General features: G+C 44.0%; 1 protein-coding gene across 1 annotated transcript in view; it reads left to right on the top strand.

Moving 5' to 3' along the window:
* The window catches only part of LOC141174294 (cadherin-8), a 650,627-nt gene that overhangs the window by 357,032 nt on the left and 276,736 nt on the right, over window positions 1-16,859 (top strand). The window contains exon 5 of the mRNA XM_073659153.1: window positions 16,159-16,326. Coding sequence (XP_073515254.1) covers window positions 16,159-16,326 — 168 coding nt within the window. The remainder of the gene's footprint in view (window positions 1-16,158; window positions 16,327-16,859) is intronic.

The raw sequence follows: 16,859 nt of genomic DNA, 5'->3' as shown, positions 1-16,859 counted from the left end.
CCGTCTTCGGGTAAAACGGTCATACTCGTTGTAGTGGACAGGTTCAGCAAGATGGCACATTTTATCGCTCTTCCGGCTCTCCCTAATGCTAAAACTCTTGCGCAGGTGTTCATTGGGGAGATTGTGAGGCTTCACGGGGTACCCTCCGAGGTGGTGTCTGATCGGGGGTCTCAGTTTGTGTCCAAGTTCTGGAAGGCGTTTTGTGCACGGCGGGGGATGCATTTGTCATTCTCATCGGCTTTTCATCCTCAGACCAATGGTCAGACGGAACGTATGAACCAGAGCTTGGAGACATATCTCCGGTGTTTTGTGTCAGAGAACCAGGAGGACTGGGCTTCTTTCTTACCTCTGACAGAGTTTGCTCTTAATAATAGGCGGAGCGAGTCCACTGGTAAGTCCCCGTTTTTTGGGGCATATGGTTTTCACCCCCAGTTTTGTACTTTCAGTAGGGGGGGCTCTTCGGGGGTTCCTGAGGAGGAACGATTTTCCTCATCACTCGCTTCAGTATGGAGAGGGGTGCTGAAGAATCTGAATACTATGGGGAACCGATACAAACGTATGGCTGATAGGAGGAGAGTGTCTGGTCCGGACCTAAGTGTGAACGATCGGGTATGGTTGTCTACCAGGAATATTAAACTTAAGGTTCCCTCCTGGAAACTGGGTCCCAGGTTCATCGGGCCGTACAGAATCAGTTCTATTATTAATCCGGTGGCATTCCGTCTTGACCTCCCCCCTACGTTTAAAATTCACAACGTGTTCCACAGATCGTTGCTTAAGAGGTATGTGGCGCCGGTGGTACCGTCACCTTTACCTCCCCCTCCAGTGGTGGTCAATGGTAACTTGGAGTTCCAGGTATCGAGGGTCATCGATTCACGCTTTAATCGCCGGTCCCTTCAGTACCTGGTTCATTGGAAAGGGTATGGTCCTGAGGAGAGGATGTGGGTTCCTGCGTCGGATATTAACGCAGACCGATTAGTTCGGGCCTTCCACACGACTCACCCGGATAAACCTGGCCCTGAGGGTCCGGAGGCCCCTCGTAGAAGGGGGGGTACTGTCACGGGTGTGTCGCCACGAAGATCGTCACGAGTACACAGCCTGACTTCTCGCAGCTGACTTGTTGGTGCTTTGTGTTTTTCGGCAGTGAGGGAGTTAATTCTCTCTCGCTCTGTGCTAGACGAGGTCCAGCCTTGCCCAGCTGCAATCAATACTGCTGTAGTGAGACTCCTTCAAATGCCTGCTGGTCTGTTTGGGAAGTGTCGGTGAAAGCATTTTATTCAGACTAACAGAGCGGATCGTGGTGTTTGGAGTTTCTGAGATAAGTGTATTTGGAGTGTTTTTTCCCTTCCTCGCTTTATCATTTATCTCCTTTCCCGTTGGTGTTCCCTCTGTTGTAGTTGTGTAGTTGTTGTATGCAAGGTGGTTTTGGTTTTTCCCTTGTACTGTCTCGTTCGTCTAAGTACTGTGTGTGGGCATATTATTACTTGTCCCCTTTTGTTGTGATCGGGGTCCTTCTCAGGACTAGATTACTTAGGTGCAGGGATCCTCAGGAGGTAGGGGTTATGCTGGCGGCCTGGACCTCTGTACCTTTAACAGTACCTTCAGGTTGAGGGACTAGTCAGGGCCCCAGCTTAGGGTCAGCTTAGGCCCCCTACCTCCAGTATACAGAGACAGCGTGACACTCAATTTGCAGACACTGTGTTTCGGGGTACTGCCCCTCGTCAGTGCAAAGTGTGATTTCTGGTTTGGCTGGGTGAGAGACGTCAGACCGGTATCTAGGGGTAATATTTCTCCTTGCGGAGAGCGACATGTTAAGCATGTTAAGCAAGCTTTCCTCTCCAGACACACTTTCTTCTGGCTGAACCTTAGCCTCGTTTTCAGTATGTGGCCTATAATCTACAACAGCTAACACATTTTTGCATTCATATTATGCCTTACCGGGAGAAATAACATCACAACCACTGGGTGGCCACATATAGATAATTATGGTATAAGCATCTCCTGACCAAGTATCACAAATTTATGTTGTTTTTTTTAAAGCTCATCATCTTCTGCCAGTAATCTCTAGATATTTTAAGCCGAAAGAAAAGGCAAGGAATGACTCCAACTTAGCGCACAAATTGGCCAATTCATGAGAGCCCACTAGCCGAGACAAGGCGACCTCTCTTTGATGGGACCCAAAGCCTAATATTTTCAGACATGCTTCTACTGGGCTAAAAACCTACAAATTTAAAGACCAGCCTGAGGTTGATGGGAGGAGGAGCGCAGTCAAATATGGAAGCAGTCATCACCGCCAACAGTATACCAAAAAAACCTGACCATTACCTCTTAATAGAATAAAGCAAGTGTAAACAGGCGCGAGCTGCTATAACAGTAGCTTGAACCTGTTCACATTTGCTTTGTTCTGTTTGAAGGTGCTGGTCAGCTTTTTTTTTTTTTTTTTTTTTATATTTTCCAGATAGGTACCTTCAATGTTAAGCAATACATAAATCATACACTAGTCTAGTAGTCAGATGAATGCTCTTTACACATATAGAAAATGTGTATATTTCCTGTATACATTACAGGGTTGTCATCTGAAAAATAGTTTTGCAATACAAAGTGGCAAATTATCTCAGTGTGGAGCAGCGCCGAGCGTCAAGATAGGAACAAAGCAAGTTCTATGTTTATCAACACATTCATAATGATGTGTCTAGGTGTCATATTAATGGCGCTCCGTAAAGGAGAAGAAATGCGGTCTATATATTATACTTAATCAGCTCGTCAGCTTATGGTTAAATAGGATTTACCTTAAATCATAAATACAAATTCTGCCCTTATCAAGAGCGGCTGATAAATGAGCGAGAGCGACATCGGGAGCAAATCAAGAGGGATCGATCCCTTTCTGCATAATGAAGTATTTAATGTCAACATATTATGTAACTGTACATAGATTAGAAATAAAAGGTCAGAAGTAATCCAATTCATCGTTTCCTTTCCAATATGAAAGTTCACATTCAATGAAGGCATGTAACCATTAGAGTTGAGAAATAAGATTTCAAGGACTCTGGTTCAACAGCCAAGTCCTAAGTCCATGGCTGCTGCACCAAAGATCTGAGAACCTTCTCCTACCTGTCGATGCTGTGATGGTGCGCTGCCCAGGAAAAATATACAGTGCAATATTCAGCAAATATTTGTACCTTCATTGAAGTCCATAAATTGACAGATCACAAACTGGTTTTAGGCTCCGCACAGACAGGTGACCACCTGGTGAAGTCTCCTATCCAGGGTGAAGTTGTCACGCAAGGTAGTGAAAAGACTAAGTGAACAATGATGGGAAGAGGGGGAGGAAGCCCTAACGTTCCTAAATAGGTCCCTAGTTAGGGAGGGGACGGGGTGAGCACTAGTCAGTCCACACTGCAAGTAGTACAGTACAATATTCAGCAAATATTTGTACCTTCATTGAAGTCCTCAAATTGACAGATCACAAACCAGTTTTAGGTTCCGGGCAGGAGACTTCATCAGGTGACCACCTCACAAAGTCTCCTGTCCATGGTGTAGTCTCCTGTCCATGGTGTAGTCTCCTGTCCATGGCAAAGTCTCCTGTCCATGGTGAAGTTGTCATGCAAGGTAATGCAAAGACTAAGTGAACAATGATGGGAAGAGGGGGAGGAAGCCCAAACACTAGGAAAAGGGGGAGTGGAGACCCCTAGGCACATATGACAGTCACAATGACTCCCCTAACGTTCCTAAATAAGTTCCGCACCTATCGCTGAGCAGAAAACCTAATCCCTGACTGCCCCTAGCGATAGACCCTAGTTAGGGAGGGGACGGGGTGAGCACTAGTCAGTCCACACTGCAAGTAGTACAGTAAAATTTTCAGCAAATATTTGTACCTTCATTGAAGTCCACAAATTGACAAATCACAAACCAGTTTTAGGTTCCGGACAGGAGACTTCATCAGGTGACCACCTGACAAAGTCTCCTGTCCATGGTGAAGTCTCCTGTCCATGGTAAAGTCTCCTGTCCATAGCAAAGTCTCCTGTCCATGGTGAAGTGTCCTATCCATAACTTAAAGCCGGTTTATGATCTGTCAATTTTTGGACTTCAATAAAAGGTAATAATATCCTCTGAATATTCATTGCACTATATATTTTTCTTGGGCAGTGCACCGCCACCTCGCGAATTCCTCTAACGCTAACCCCATCAATCTCCTGTTGAAGTGAAGTTGAACCAACAACTGCCACATTGCACCATGCCACCCAAGCACCACTGAAATTGTATTTTTCTGTCCTCCTACCTGTCGACATCCACAGCAGCTCTGCTGTTTAGTAGACTTGACACAACGTCATGCATGCCGTGATGACTTGCGCTGTGACTACTTATCAAAGAGGCCCTGGAGATGCCTATAGATAAGAGGAGATTTGCCGGATTTTGGTCCAGGAACAATGGACTGCCAACGTGGCTGGTGGGTCAGTGTCCTTTGAATCTTTTTACTCAACTTAAATAGTAACTTTATACTTCCATTAAAAACTTTGAAAGAATAGTTTTACCTAAAGGATTTTCTTATCAAAGGCAACTTCTTTAATATTAAATTTTTGCTTAGAGTCCTGGCAATGGTGACAGAGGAAGTTGCCATCATTTGCCTATTTCCCCTGCAGCCACAGCTATAGTTGAATTGTAATATTACATGAACAAACCTGTCCCCCATAATGAGGGCCCCCAAATTGTTAGAGGCTGTCCTCTTCATCTAAAAAACTGATATCTCTGTTATCTAACAGGCCTAATAGAAAAAAGATTCTGACAAGACACATCTAAAGATGTCCACATTGATGCTCTGTTGACCTCTATATATTTATGTTGTAGCTCTGTTTGTTCAGATTGGCTCCTGTGCTAACGCAGAAGCCTAATGCTTTTCCAGCATAGACTCAATGCGCAGAAGGTCTGTTTAGGTTAAAATAACGTTAGAACAGTTACATGTGGACTGAAACTAAACTATCAGTAAGAAAAATAAGATCGTCAGGTAGCTGTTTCAAAATGATGAGGCTGATGGTCCTTAAAAGGAATCTGTCAGCAGGTTTTTGCCACCTATTGTGATAGCAGCAAGTTGTAGATGCAGAGATCATGATTCCAGTGATTTGTCAATTATTGGACCACTTGTTGTAGTGTTGTTAAATCAGTATTTTATTACCAGGAGATTATCACTAGAGGACTAGTAATCCTTCTGCCTTTAAGTCCCACCACACCACCACCACTGATTAGCTGCTTTCTGCCTATGCACAGTTTATAGAGAAAGCTGCCAATCAGTGGTGTGGGCGGGGATTATACAGAGCTCAGCATTCAGAGAACTGCTAGATCTGTAGCTGAGATAACAGTGATTTTATCTAAGCTATGGCAAGCAGCCCTGTAGGTGATACATTGCTGGAATCTCTGCCCCTATCTCTTGATTTTTTTAGATGAGAAAACAAAAACCTGATGACTGATCAACTGTAAAAAGAGGCAGGGGTGTGGGGTAGGATACAAAGCGGATAAGGTTGTATACAGGGGGCTCTGTGGGGGAATAGCCAAAATGACCATGAAGGTAAAAAAAATATTTCATAGAAGCTACTGTATGTACAGAAGACCAGATGTTGATAGTGATCAATGATGTATGCCAATCTATGTTGCCCAACATTAGCCATAAATGGCCATAATGTGACTATCTGTACCCCGTACAGTTAAATAGTCTGGAAATCCTTCCCATGAAGGATGTAAAGGGGCTAAAAGAAAAGAAAGAGGTTGCAGAGTTTCATAGAAACAAATGCAAAGGGACACAAAGAAGATTTGGCTTGGTAGATATTAGGGAGGAGACACAAAATGTTAGGGGCGATATAGAAGGAGAATAGGGCAGTTGTCACAGCTGGGGGGGGCGATAGGTGGCACAAGTGGGGAGAGAAAGAGGCAGGTGGCACAATTGGGGGAGAAAGAGACAAGTGGTTTAAGTGGGGGGAGATAGAGATATGTGGCATAAGTGGGTGGAGAAAGAGACAGGAGGCATAAGTGGGGAGAAAAGGAGACAGGTGGCAAAATTGGGGGGGGGGAAGAAACAAGTGGCACAAATGTGGCACCCCAGGGGTCTGGTTTCCACAGTAACGGCAATGTTATGTCTGAGAGCAGGTGGGAGGTCTCTTGGCCAGGAATCCTATGCATGCCACACCTCCTGCCCAGTCCTGGGAGGGGAAGAACTTCCCCTAGATAAACCTGGGGCTGAGGCAGGGTTAGGGAGTTCAGAGGGAGAGTTCAGCCAGGAGGGCTGACAGGGAGCTGTGGCTCCGGCTGGGCCCAGCTCCTGGGCCGTGCCAGAAGTAGAGACAGAGAAGAGAAGCAGCTATGGGAAGAAACAACAGGAGCTCTGTGGGAGCAGTGTTACAAGGAGTCAGGGGCTGGCAGCTGCAGAGCTCGCCCTGACTGAGAAGATTTCTTACCGGACCCGGAGTCCGAGGCTGTGGGGACTAACTCCTACCCAGCAGCAGAATCCGTCAGGCAGGGGATTTCAGGTCCTCTGGCCAAGAAACCCGAAGGCACGGTCACACGCATGGGACCAGCACCGCCGTCGTGGAGCGGAAGCTACTAGAAGGCCCCGAGTCACCTGCCATACGGGTGAGCACCACACGGTACACTCAGGGACTTGGGCTACTTATACCCGCCTCTAGCAAGGTAGCCAGAAGAGTACAGTCAGTTTGGGAGGCCTACAACTCCGCCTGGCCAGGGGAGATCCCATCTGCTCAAGGACAGACCAGGCCCCAATCACTAGCCAGTACTCCGGGAGGGTCTATCTTTGTCACCAGTAAAGACCCTGAACTACACCGTACCGTCTCCGAGTGGTTCCTGCTACCCCCATCAGCCACGTCGGCTGCCCTGAGGCCATACCCCTCCCGTTGGGGGTTATACTATCACGCTGCACAATCCTACCACCGGCCTCAGCGGTCTGCCCTGCAGCAGCAGCTCGTTAGCTGTACTCAACGGGTGGCGTAGTCGTCCAACATCTACCGCTGATACAGCGCCACTTAGTCTGACTCCCTGGGCACGGACCGGATCACCGCCACGAGACTACAACCCTCAAGAGATCCGGCTCCGGGTAAGCTCCCGCGTGCGCAACGCAGCGCGACACAGGCCCAGGGGCGCGTCAACTTTTGGCGTAGTCGGCAGGATTTCGTGCCCGCAACCACCGGGTGCTGCGTGCCTGAAAAAGACTGTTCAAACTTACCTGTGGTGAAGATTCCCGCCATCCGGCGCCATCTTCCGCTTCCTTCCCGCCATCGGTGGAGTTTTCCCGCCATCCGGCGCCATCTTCAGCCTTCTTCCCGCCATACGTGGAGTTTTCCCGCTATTGGACGCCATCTTGAGGATGCCGCGTGGGAAGAAGAGGGGCGTGGACTCCGAAAGCGCGCGAGAACTGAAGCCCCGCCTCACGTCCGGACGTTGCGTAAGGTCCTGGAAGGAGCCCAGCAGACGCCGACGTCACAGGAGCGCGACGGAAGGTCCTCAACCCTGACAATCCACTGCGGAGCCGCGGCCTACGGAAGAGGATCATCGCAAGGTAGGCCACGGTCCACTAGGGGGGAGAAGGATGTCGGATACGGAGGAGAGCTTCACCGCTTCAACCCCCGCCAGCGCCACCGCTGTTGCGGTCATGCCTTTCACCATGCCCTATATCCCGGGGGCAGCCTGGCTACCCCAGTACTCAGGGGAGTCACATACCCTGCATGACTTTAGAGAAAAGCTGGATAGCCTCTTCCAGGTGTACCCCCTCACAGAGGAGCAAAAAGTGAGCATCCTGGTGGCCCAATTAACCGGGGCAGCCCAAAGGGAGGTAAAGTCCTGGCCTCCTGGGAGGAGGACTGTCGCAGAGATACTAACCCAGCTAACCGAGGAGGAGCTGCAGTACTACCAATACGAGGAAAGCCAAGAGGACCCGGACGGGTCTGAGGACTACCCTCAGGAGGGAGCACAAAGAGGACATAGCTACTGAAGGGAAGTAGCGTGAATAAAGAGCTGTAAATAGTTACCCGTAAGGGTACAAGGACTGCTGCTAATTAAAATATGGTCCCCGTTGGGATTAGTGAATTGTTCCCCATGTGCACCTATCTTAAACCAGGCTGAGGACTATGAGCAGCCATTCCTTATCCCCACTGGCCGAGGACTGAGATCGGCCATATCCTGTAAATAATTATGTGTTTCTAGTAATTTATGGGAGTCTTTGGTGGATTTACCGGGAATCCTTTGTACATGGTTGGAGCGTAACCCAGGAATGGACTAAAGACTGTTAAGGACTCGGGGCAGGACAGACCCCTACCTGGTTACGTCTCCCTGTTTTGGTGAAATGGACACCTTGCTTTTCTTCAAAGACTGCACCCGGTTGCAGACACGCCGTAACCATCTTTATGTGTTTTTCTTATTGTATTATTATTGTTTATACCTTGTTATGTTTTTCTAAAAATATGTTTAGTCCCGGAGTACTAAATTTCACTAGGGGGGAATGTGGCACCCCAGGGGTCTGGTTTCCACAGTAACGGCAATGTTATGTCTGAGAGCAGGTGGGAGGTCTCTTGGTCAGGAATCCTATGCATGCCACACCTCCTGCCAAGTCCTGGGAGGGGAAGAACTTCCCCTAGATAAACCTGGGGCTGAGGCAGGGTTAGGGAGTTCAGAGGGAGAGTTCAGCCAGGAGGGCTGACAGGGAGCTGTGGCTCCGGCTGGGCCCAGCTCCTGGGCCATGCCAGAAGTAGAGACAGAGAAGAGAAGCAGCTATGGGAAGAAACAACAGGAGCTCTGTGGGGGCAGTGTTACAAGGAGTCAGGGGCTGGCAGCTGCAGAGCTCGCCCTGACTGAGAAGATTTCTTACCGGACCCGGAGTCCGAGGCTGTGGGGACTAACTCCTACCCAGCAGCAGAATCCGTCAGGCAGGGGATTTCAGGTCCTCTGGCCAAGAAACCCGAAGGCACGGTCACACGCATGGGACCAGCACCGCCGTCGTGGAGCGGAAGCTACTAGAAGGCCCCGAGTCACCGGCCATACGGGTGAGCACCACACAGTACACTCAGGGACGTGGGCTACTTATACCCGCCTCTAGCAAGGTAGCCAGAAGAGTACAGTCAGTTTGGGAGGCCTACAACTCCGCCTGGCCAGGGGAGATCCCATCTGCTCAAGGACTGACCAGGCCCCAATCGCTAGCCAGTACTCCGGGAGGGTCTATCTTTGTCACCAGTAAAGACCCTGAACTACACCGTACCGTCTCCGAGTGGTTCCTGCTACCCCCATCATCCACGTCGGCTGCCCTGAGGCCATACCCCTCCCGTTGGGGGTTATACTATCACGCTGCACAATCCTACCACCGGCCTCAGCGGTCTGCCCTGCAGCAGCAGCTCCTTAGCTGTACTCAACGGGTGGCGTAGTCGTCCAACATCTACCGCTGATACAGCGCCACTTAGTCTGACTCCCTGGGCACGGACCGGATCACCGCCACGAGACTACAACCCTCAAGAGATCCGGCTCCGGGTAAGCTCCCGCGTGCGCAACGCAGCGCGACACAGGCCCAGGGGCGCGTCACAAATGTGGGGTGAGAAAAAGACAGGTGGCACAAGTGTGGGAAACAAAGAGATAGGTGGCATCAATGGAAGGAGAAAGAAAGCAGGTGGCATAAGTTGGGAAAGAAAAAGGCAGGTGGCACAAGTGGGGAGAGAAAAAGAAAAGTGGCATAAATGGGGGAGATAGAGACAGGTGGCACAAGTGGGGAGAGAAAGAGACAGGTGATATAAGTGGGGAAAGGAAAAGATAGGTGGCACAAGTGAGGAGAGAAAGAGACAGGTGATATAAGTGGGGAGAGGAAAAGATAGGTGGCACAAGTGAGGGAGAGGAAAAGATAGGTGGCACAAGTGGGGAGAGGAAAAGATAGGTGGCATAAGTGGGGGAGAAATAGACAGGTGACATAAGCACGGGAGAAAGAGACAGGTGGCACAAAAATAAAAATAGCTAGGATGATCAAAAAGAATACAAAATCATTAGACAAAATGACTGCTTCACACAAGACAACAAATAGCCAATGTGAACTGTGAGCATCAGGTGGACAATACCAATGGTGACCTGCTCGAACAGACTACGTACTTACACTTTGCACTTACTGTTTGCAGCTACAATTTGACAGTATTGTATATATATTCCTATATATGAGTATTAGGTCCATAGCAATATTCATAGTAAGATTTTTTCAACATAGGTCAGAGAAAATTGGATGGGTCCATGCAATAGTTGTCTGTTTTCTGTGATGTGATTGGCACACTCATCAATCTTCCCTGGACATCTGAGCATTATATAATCCAGAACCCTGCTCTTCTTGTTAATCAAATTTTCCACTTTTTCTGCTTTCTTCCAGCAACTGAAATATAACAGCAAGAATTTAATTCACTCTGATTGTTTGTCTGTTTTTTTTTCCTCTCTGTTTAATTTATTATAAGTGTTTCTCCAGTACATTGTGATTGCTCAACAAGGGCAAAAGTTACAAGTTGTGAACAATTTAATGGCTCCAGTGTTACAAAACAATGCGCACATGGCAAAACATGACAAAAGCTGAGATGTGACCTTGCACTTTTCAGAAAGAATCGATGCTTGGCTTTTGAAATGTAAATGGAATAAACATTCGGTAGCAGGATGTTTACATTAAAAAATCACTGTGATTAGAAGTAATTAAAAATAATGGCTTTGTTTAAAAGGAAGAAAAAGCAAAAGTTATGTGATTTACAGAGTGAAGAGCAGGGATGTACATAACACAAAGTGAGCTAATGACAAGAGCAAAATGACCCCTTCACCCAAGGCTTATGTCAATGTGCCAACCCAGGTCAGTCTGGTACTTGGAGAACATCTTGCTTCTCTCTTGTAGAGCAAATACCCTTGTGACCAAAGTGCATCTTCCATCCTCCCTTATTTGATTATGTACCTGTAAGATTGAGCCTTGTGCACATTCGCTTTGGGACAAGATGGGACAAGTGGATTTGCTAGAAACTTTGACTACCTTTACGGCTTTGACCTTGGTGAAGAAGGACCTATAGAAAGTTATTTAAGTTCTTCTTATATGTTGTAGCTTAGATAATCATAGACATATAGGTATTTTAAATCATAGCATCTTTTTAAACACCTTCCTATACTCTATCACTGGATAAAGGCTCGTGCCGAAACGCGCGTCGGGAGACATGCACAAGTTTGACTCCCTGCAGTGTCTGGCACTCACCTCAGGTATGCCCTCTATTGGATTCATTGAATAGCTATATCCATGTGGTGCACGATGTGTGCTTGTACATGCTTGACCACATGGTTCTGAGAAATATAGGGCCCTGTTATTTACTTGATATATATTTTTGGATTGATATTTGTCATTTCATACAATTGCTATATGTCAGCACTCTTTCTTGTGTGCATGTTTTTTCCATGTAATCGTATGCATCTGTTCCTTACATCGCCCCACCCACCTGCATGTATTTTAATAATACATTTTTCTATTTTTTCACTATAATAGACTCTGGTGATAATCTATCCAGGCTTCCAGCCCTCCCCCCCCCCCGTTCCCTTCTCTCTTGTAAAGCAAATACCCTTGTGGCCAAAGTGCATCTTCCATCTTCTCTTATTTGATGATGTACCTGTAAGATGGAGCCTAGTGTACATTCACTTTGGGACAAGATGGGACAAGTGGATTCGATAGAAACATTGGCTATCTTTATGACTTTGACGTTGGTGAAGAAGGACCTATAGAAATGTATTTAAGTTGTAGCTTAGTTAATCATAGCCATATAGATATTTTAGATCATAGCATCTTCTTACTCACCTTCCTATTCTCCAGTATTTGTTGTGGCTGCCTTCAGCTCTCCATCACCATGGAAGGTCAACAGGTGGTGCTCCATTCTATGCGCCTTGCTCCTCTACTAAGGCTTTCTTCTAATATGTGAGTTGACACATAACTTATCTGTCTTATTTGCACTGTAGTTTTCCAGCTTATTTCAAACTTTGTATGCCCGTTATGTCATCTAATCAGCATTCATGATGGCTACTCAAAATAATCATGAAAAATAAATCAGAGATCTGACTTAGCTCCTTAATTTGGTAACTTTATGTTTCTTGAATATATAGTAGCAGGAATAACTGATTTGTACTAACAAGGAAGATAGGAAATAGGAAAAGAAAGGAAAGGAAAGAAAAAAAGGAAAAGGAAACAAGAAAGGAAAGAGGAAAGGAAAGAAGAAAAGAGAGAGAAAAGTAAAGGAAATGAATGAGGAAAGGAACAAGGAAAGGGAAGGGAAAGAAAAGAGGAAAGGAAAGAAAAAAGAAAGGAAAGAGGAAAGGAAAGAAAAAAAGGAAAAGAAAGGAGAAAGAAAAGAAGAAAGGAAATGAAAGAGGAAAGGAAAAAGGGAAGATAAAGAAAAGAGGAGAGGAAAGGAAAGGAAAAAGGAAAGAAGAAAGGAAAGATGAAACTGAATGAAAGAGGAAAGAAAAGAGTAAAGGAAAGAGGAAAGGGAAGGGAAGGAAAAGGGAAAGAAAAGAGGAAAGGAAAGAGAAAAGGAAAATGAAGGGAAAGGAAGGAAAAATAAAGGATCATTAGTGACTGTTATGCCAACATACAAAGATGAGCGAATTTTCAGAAATTTGATTTGAGCATATTTGATTAAATTTGACTGGAAGATTCAATTTGGTTCAGATCAATATTTCCACAATTGCCATGAAGAAGGGGTTAAAATAAAATCAAGCCTTTATACTCTCCTTTCCTCACCTGTTCTTGTGCTTCCTCCACCACTGCCTTGGCTGCTCAGACTGTCACACTGGCCTCTTGTTCTCCTGGCCTATTGATCTTCCACTATTACAGCCCATGAAGTCAATTTGAGGCCCGTGATTGACACACATGACAACATGATGCAATGCTACAATTTTGATGGATTTGTCAGAATCTAAACTTTGGGGGAAATTTGCAGAGAAATGTATTTATTTAAAGGGAATCTGTCACCATGGTTTTGCTAGCCTTTCTGAGAGCAGCATGATGTTGGGCCAGAGACTCTTATTGCAGTGATGTGTCATTTACTGTACTTGGTGCTGCAGTTTTGAATAAAATCACAGTTTTCTCTACTGCAGATCTACTAGTTTTATGAATGCTGAACTCTGTATAATCCCGCTCACATCACTGATTGGCAGCTTTCTATGAAAGCTGCCAATCAGTGATGGGGGTGGGGTTTGACTACATAGTAGCAGTTAAAGGAGCAATCTAATGATAATCTCCTGCTGATAAAACAGTGATTTTATAAAAAATTACAACAAGCAGCCCAGAAACTGACACATCTCTGGAATTGGGATCTCTGCCTTTACATCACGCTGCTCTGAGATTAGGTATCAAAGTCCCGGTGACAGATTCCCTTTAAAGTCAATACACTACTGTGTATCTTAAAAGAAATTCTAGAAAAAAAAATATTGTTATAATGCTTCTAAAAATAATGTATCCCATTAAAAAATGTATATAAAATATATTTTAACATAATTCTGAGGAAATCAAGAAAACAGCACTGCAGACCGTAAATGTTAAACTCCCCCACTTTCAGCATTTTTTTTTTCATATCCACGTTTTACATGCAATTAGAACTTCAATTTCTTAAGGTGTGAATCACAGTTTCTCAACTATTCATGCTAAGATGTAGAATATGTTAGGAAGAAAGGCATGCGGGACAATATCCGTGTGTCTCATAAAGGATGGCACAATGCAAAATGATGAATTAATTTAACACATTTCTTACTTGAGTCACATTTTGTTTTGTGAGAGTAGTTTTAATTTTTTAGTCCACCACTTTACTGTAGAATAATAGTTACTAAATTTTTGGTGATAGGGTCTGTCTCAAATAAATCTCTTAATTTTATGATACCTTGATCAGACATTTCATAAAAGTCCAGTATGATGTAGGAAGTACTAAAAAAGCACAACACAAGACTACACAAAAGAATAAAGTATATTCTTTTTATTTTTACGATTGAAATAAACGGCAGGCATATTAAACTGATGGGGGCGAAACAGTGACCATATGTTATATAAATCATGACGAGATGTGGCGTAACTTATCTCAGAAATTTTACTCCAGTCACCGACTGGAGTAAGAGTTGTGGAGAGGCACATTACTTTTTGGAGTTTACTTTTTATTGAATCACCCACATTTGACTCTAGCATGACATATTAAACTGACGGGGGAGAAACAATGGCCATATGTCATATAAATCATGACAAGATGTGGCGTAACTTATGCCAGAAATCTTACTCCAGTCACCGACTGGAGTAAGAGTTGTGGAGAGGCACATTACTTTTTGGAGTTTACTTCTTATTGAATCACCCACGTTTGACTCTAGCACGACATATTAAACTGACGGGGGCGAAACAGTGGCAATATGTCATATAAATCATGACGAGATGTGGCGTAACTTATACCAGAAATCTTACTTCAGTCACTGACTGGAGTAAGAGTCGTGGAGAGGCACATTACTTTTCGGAGCTTACATCTTAATGAATCACACACCTTTGACTCTAGCACACCCTCTTATCAAGATCTCCGGTTTTGATGCTTTGGGGCCTTAGTTTTAGGTTGAAAGATTAGTAAAAAAAAATACTAAGGTACTAAGGTATTATTATTATTATTATTTATTTTTATTATTATTATTATTATTATTTATTATTAGAGCACAATTTATTCCAAGGCGCTTTACATGTGAAAAAGTGTTATACCAATGAGACTCTAAATAAATCAAAACATTGTTTCATACTTTTGAATTTGATTTTTCCATTGTGAAGTTTGAATCTAATGTTGTTAATAAAATACTGTCATGACTGATTCATGGTCATAAAACGTCACAGAAATAATTTTTTTTCCGTTATTCCAAACAACATGTTTATGGCTGGGTACTATAGATGAGCAAATCAGTTTGATGTGAATTCGATTTTTAGGAAGTCACTGAATCCAGTAATTTAAAACAATTTGCAATTAGCTTTGTGCAAAATAATAATAAAAGTCAACATCATTTTACATATTTTAGAAATTTGCAACAGCCAGAGAAGCAACACAGGACATTGGGGTATGAAGTTGGACATCCCAATAATAACTTGCAGCTATCCCATCATATTGTATAGCACAACCAATCAGGAGGGACAAACATAGTCTGTATAAAAGCAGAAGCAGGGAATGCAGCAGCCACTTTAAATTTTACAGATTGCTGTTGCGAAAAACAAGGAATGTATCACAAATCTCAATGGTACAGAAATGTATAAAATGCATATTTTTTATTTTAAACTGGGAACATTAAGAGAGATTTGTAACCAAAATATGGCAAAAATTGGTCATAAATTAAGCAAAAATTGACATATTTATGAAAGGGAACCTGTGACCAGAAGAAACACTATTAACCTACTGATATGAGGTTAATCTACACGTTAATAGCGTTTGTATACTGCCCGGCGCCTACACATAGCCTAACACTGCAGGGACAAAATGAACTTTATTCTTCCCAGTAGCATTCTCTTTTTAATCGCGGGTGCGGCGCCAGCGCTGGTTTAGTCACTGCTCTGAGTACACAGAGCAGCGGATGTAACTGCGCCCCTCCGGGGGCGTGCTTATGGCTGATTCTCTGTATATTCAGAGCAGTGACTGAACCAGCACAGGCACCGCACATGTGATGGGAAAAATTGAGAGAATAAAGTTAATTTTCTCCCCGCAGCATTTGGCTACATGCAGGCGCCAGGCAGTATAATAAACCAATTTTAATAGTATTTTTCTGTGACAGGTTCCCGTTAAGTGTTTTAGGCACTTTTTATAACTTTGTAGATAGTTTTGTATGGTGTCTAAATAGAATTCATGACTAAGTGGAGTCGTAAAAAATAGCAGACTTAACAATGGGGAATACCATTATTTAGGTGCCCAAAATTGGTGTCAAATCTAATACTTTATACCAGATTCATCACACAGTTTGTGTCACTGTTGCTTCGTTGTCTAAATTTAGACCAGTATTCCTAACTCTGCCCCGTTGGGTTTTGCTATTTTGGTGCTTGGAAGTTTTTATAAATGGAACCACTAGGACTAAAGTCAAGAGATTGCTCTAATACTACTAAAACTTCCACTTCTTTTCTCCTTCTCCTAGCAATCATAAAGACAGCTCTATCTAACATGGACAGAGAAGCCAGAGAAGAATACCTTGTTGTCATTCAAGCCAAGGACATGGGTGGTCACATGGGTGGACTTTCTGGAACTACCACTGTAACGGTCACCCTGACTGATGTCAATGATAATCCCCCCAAGTTTGCAATGAGTAAGTGCAGCTGATTTTCTAGTGCTTTTTTGTTGTTGACTTTTTTTTTTTCCTGGTTTATTAATGTTCTTCAAGGGGTTGTCTATTTTGGACAATCTGGTCAAAAAGTTACCAATTATAGACTTTTTATATTTTTAATACAGACTGTGATACATTAAAAAAAAATTGCCAATTTTTAAAAAAAATACATTTAACAAGAAAACATGATAAAGACCATAGATAATTTTCTGATTCTCTTGAAAGAGAACCTGTCTTGGTAAAGATGGTATGTGAGCTACAGGCAGGATGTTATAGAGCAGAAAGAGACGATCAGATGGATATTTTTTTTTTTGGAAAAGGTTTTAGTAAAATTTGCACTTTATTCATTAAAATCCTTTGTGTTTGTATGAATATGAGTCTAGCGGGTGGTCGTATTCAATGACTAACTGTCCGCCCTGTTTGACTGAGACCACCCACTGGACTTATATGTATATAAAATTTATATCAATTCTTGAAATACAAGTTATACTGAATCTTTTCCAATAAACTGATAT

This window comes from Phyllobates terribilis, unplaced genomic scaffold, assembly GCF_046119375.1.
Source record: "Phyllobates terribilis strain yellow unplaced genomic scaffold, ASM4611937v1 Scaffold_13__5_contigs__length_258822181, whole genome shotgun sequence".
NCBI lineage: Eukaryota > Metazoa > Chordata > Amphibia > Anura > Dendrobatidae > Phyllobates > Phyllobates terribilis.
The sequence above is the reverse complement of the archived record's forward strand: the minus strand, read 5'-3'. Positions and strand labels throughout refer to the sequence as shown.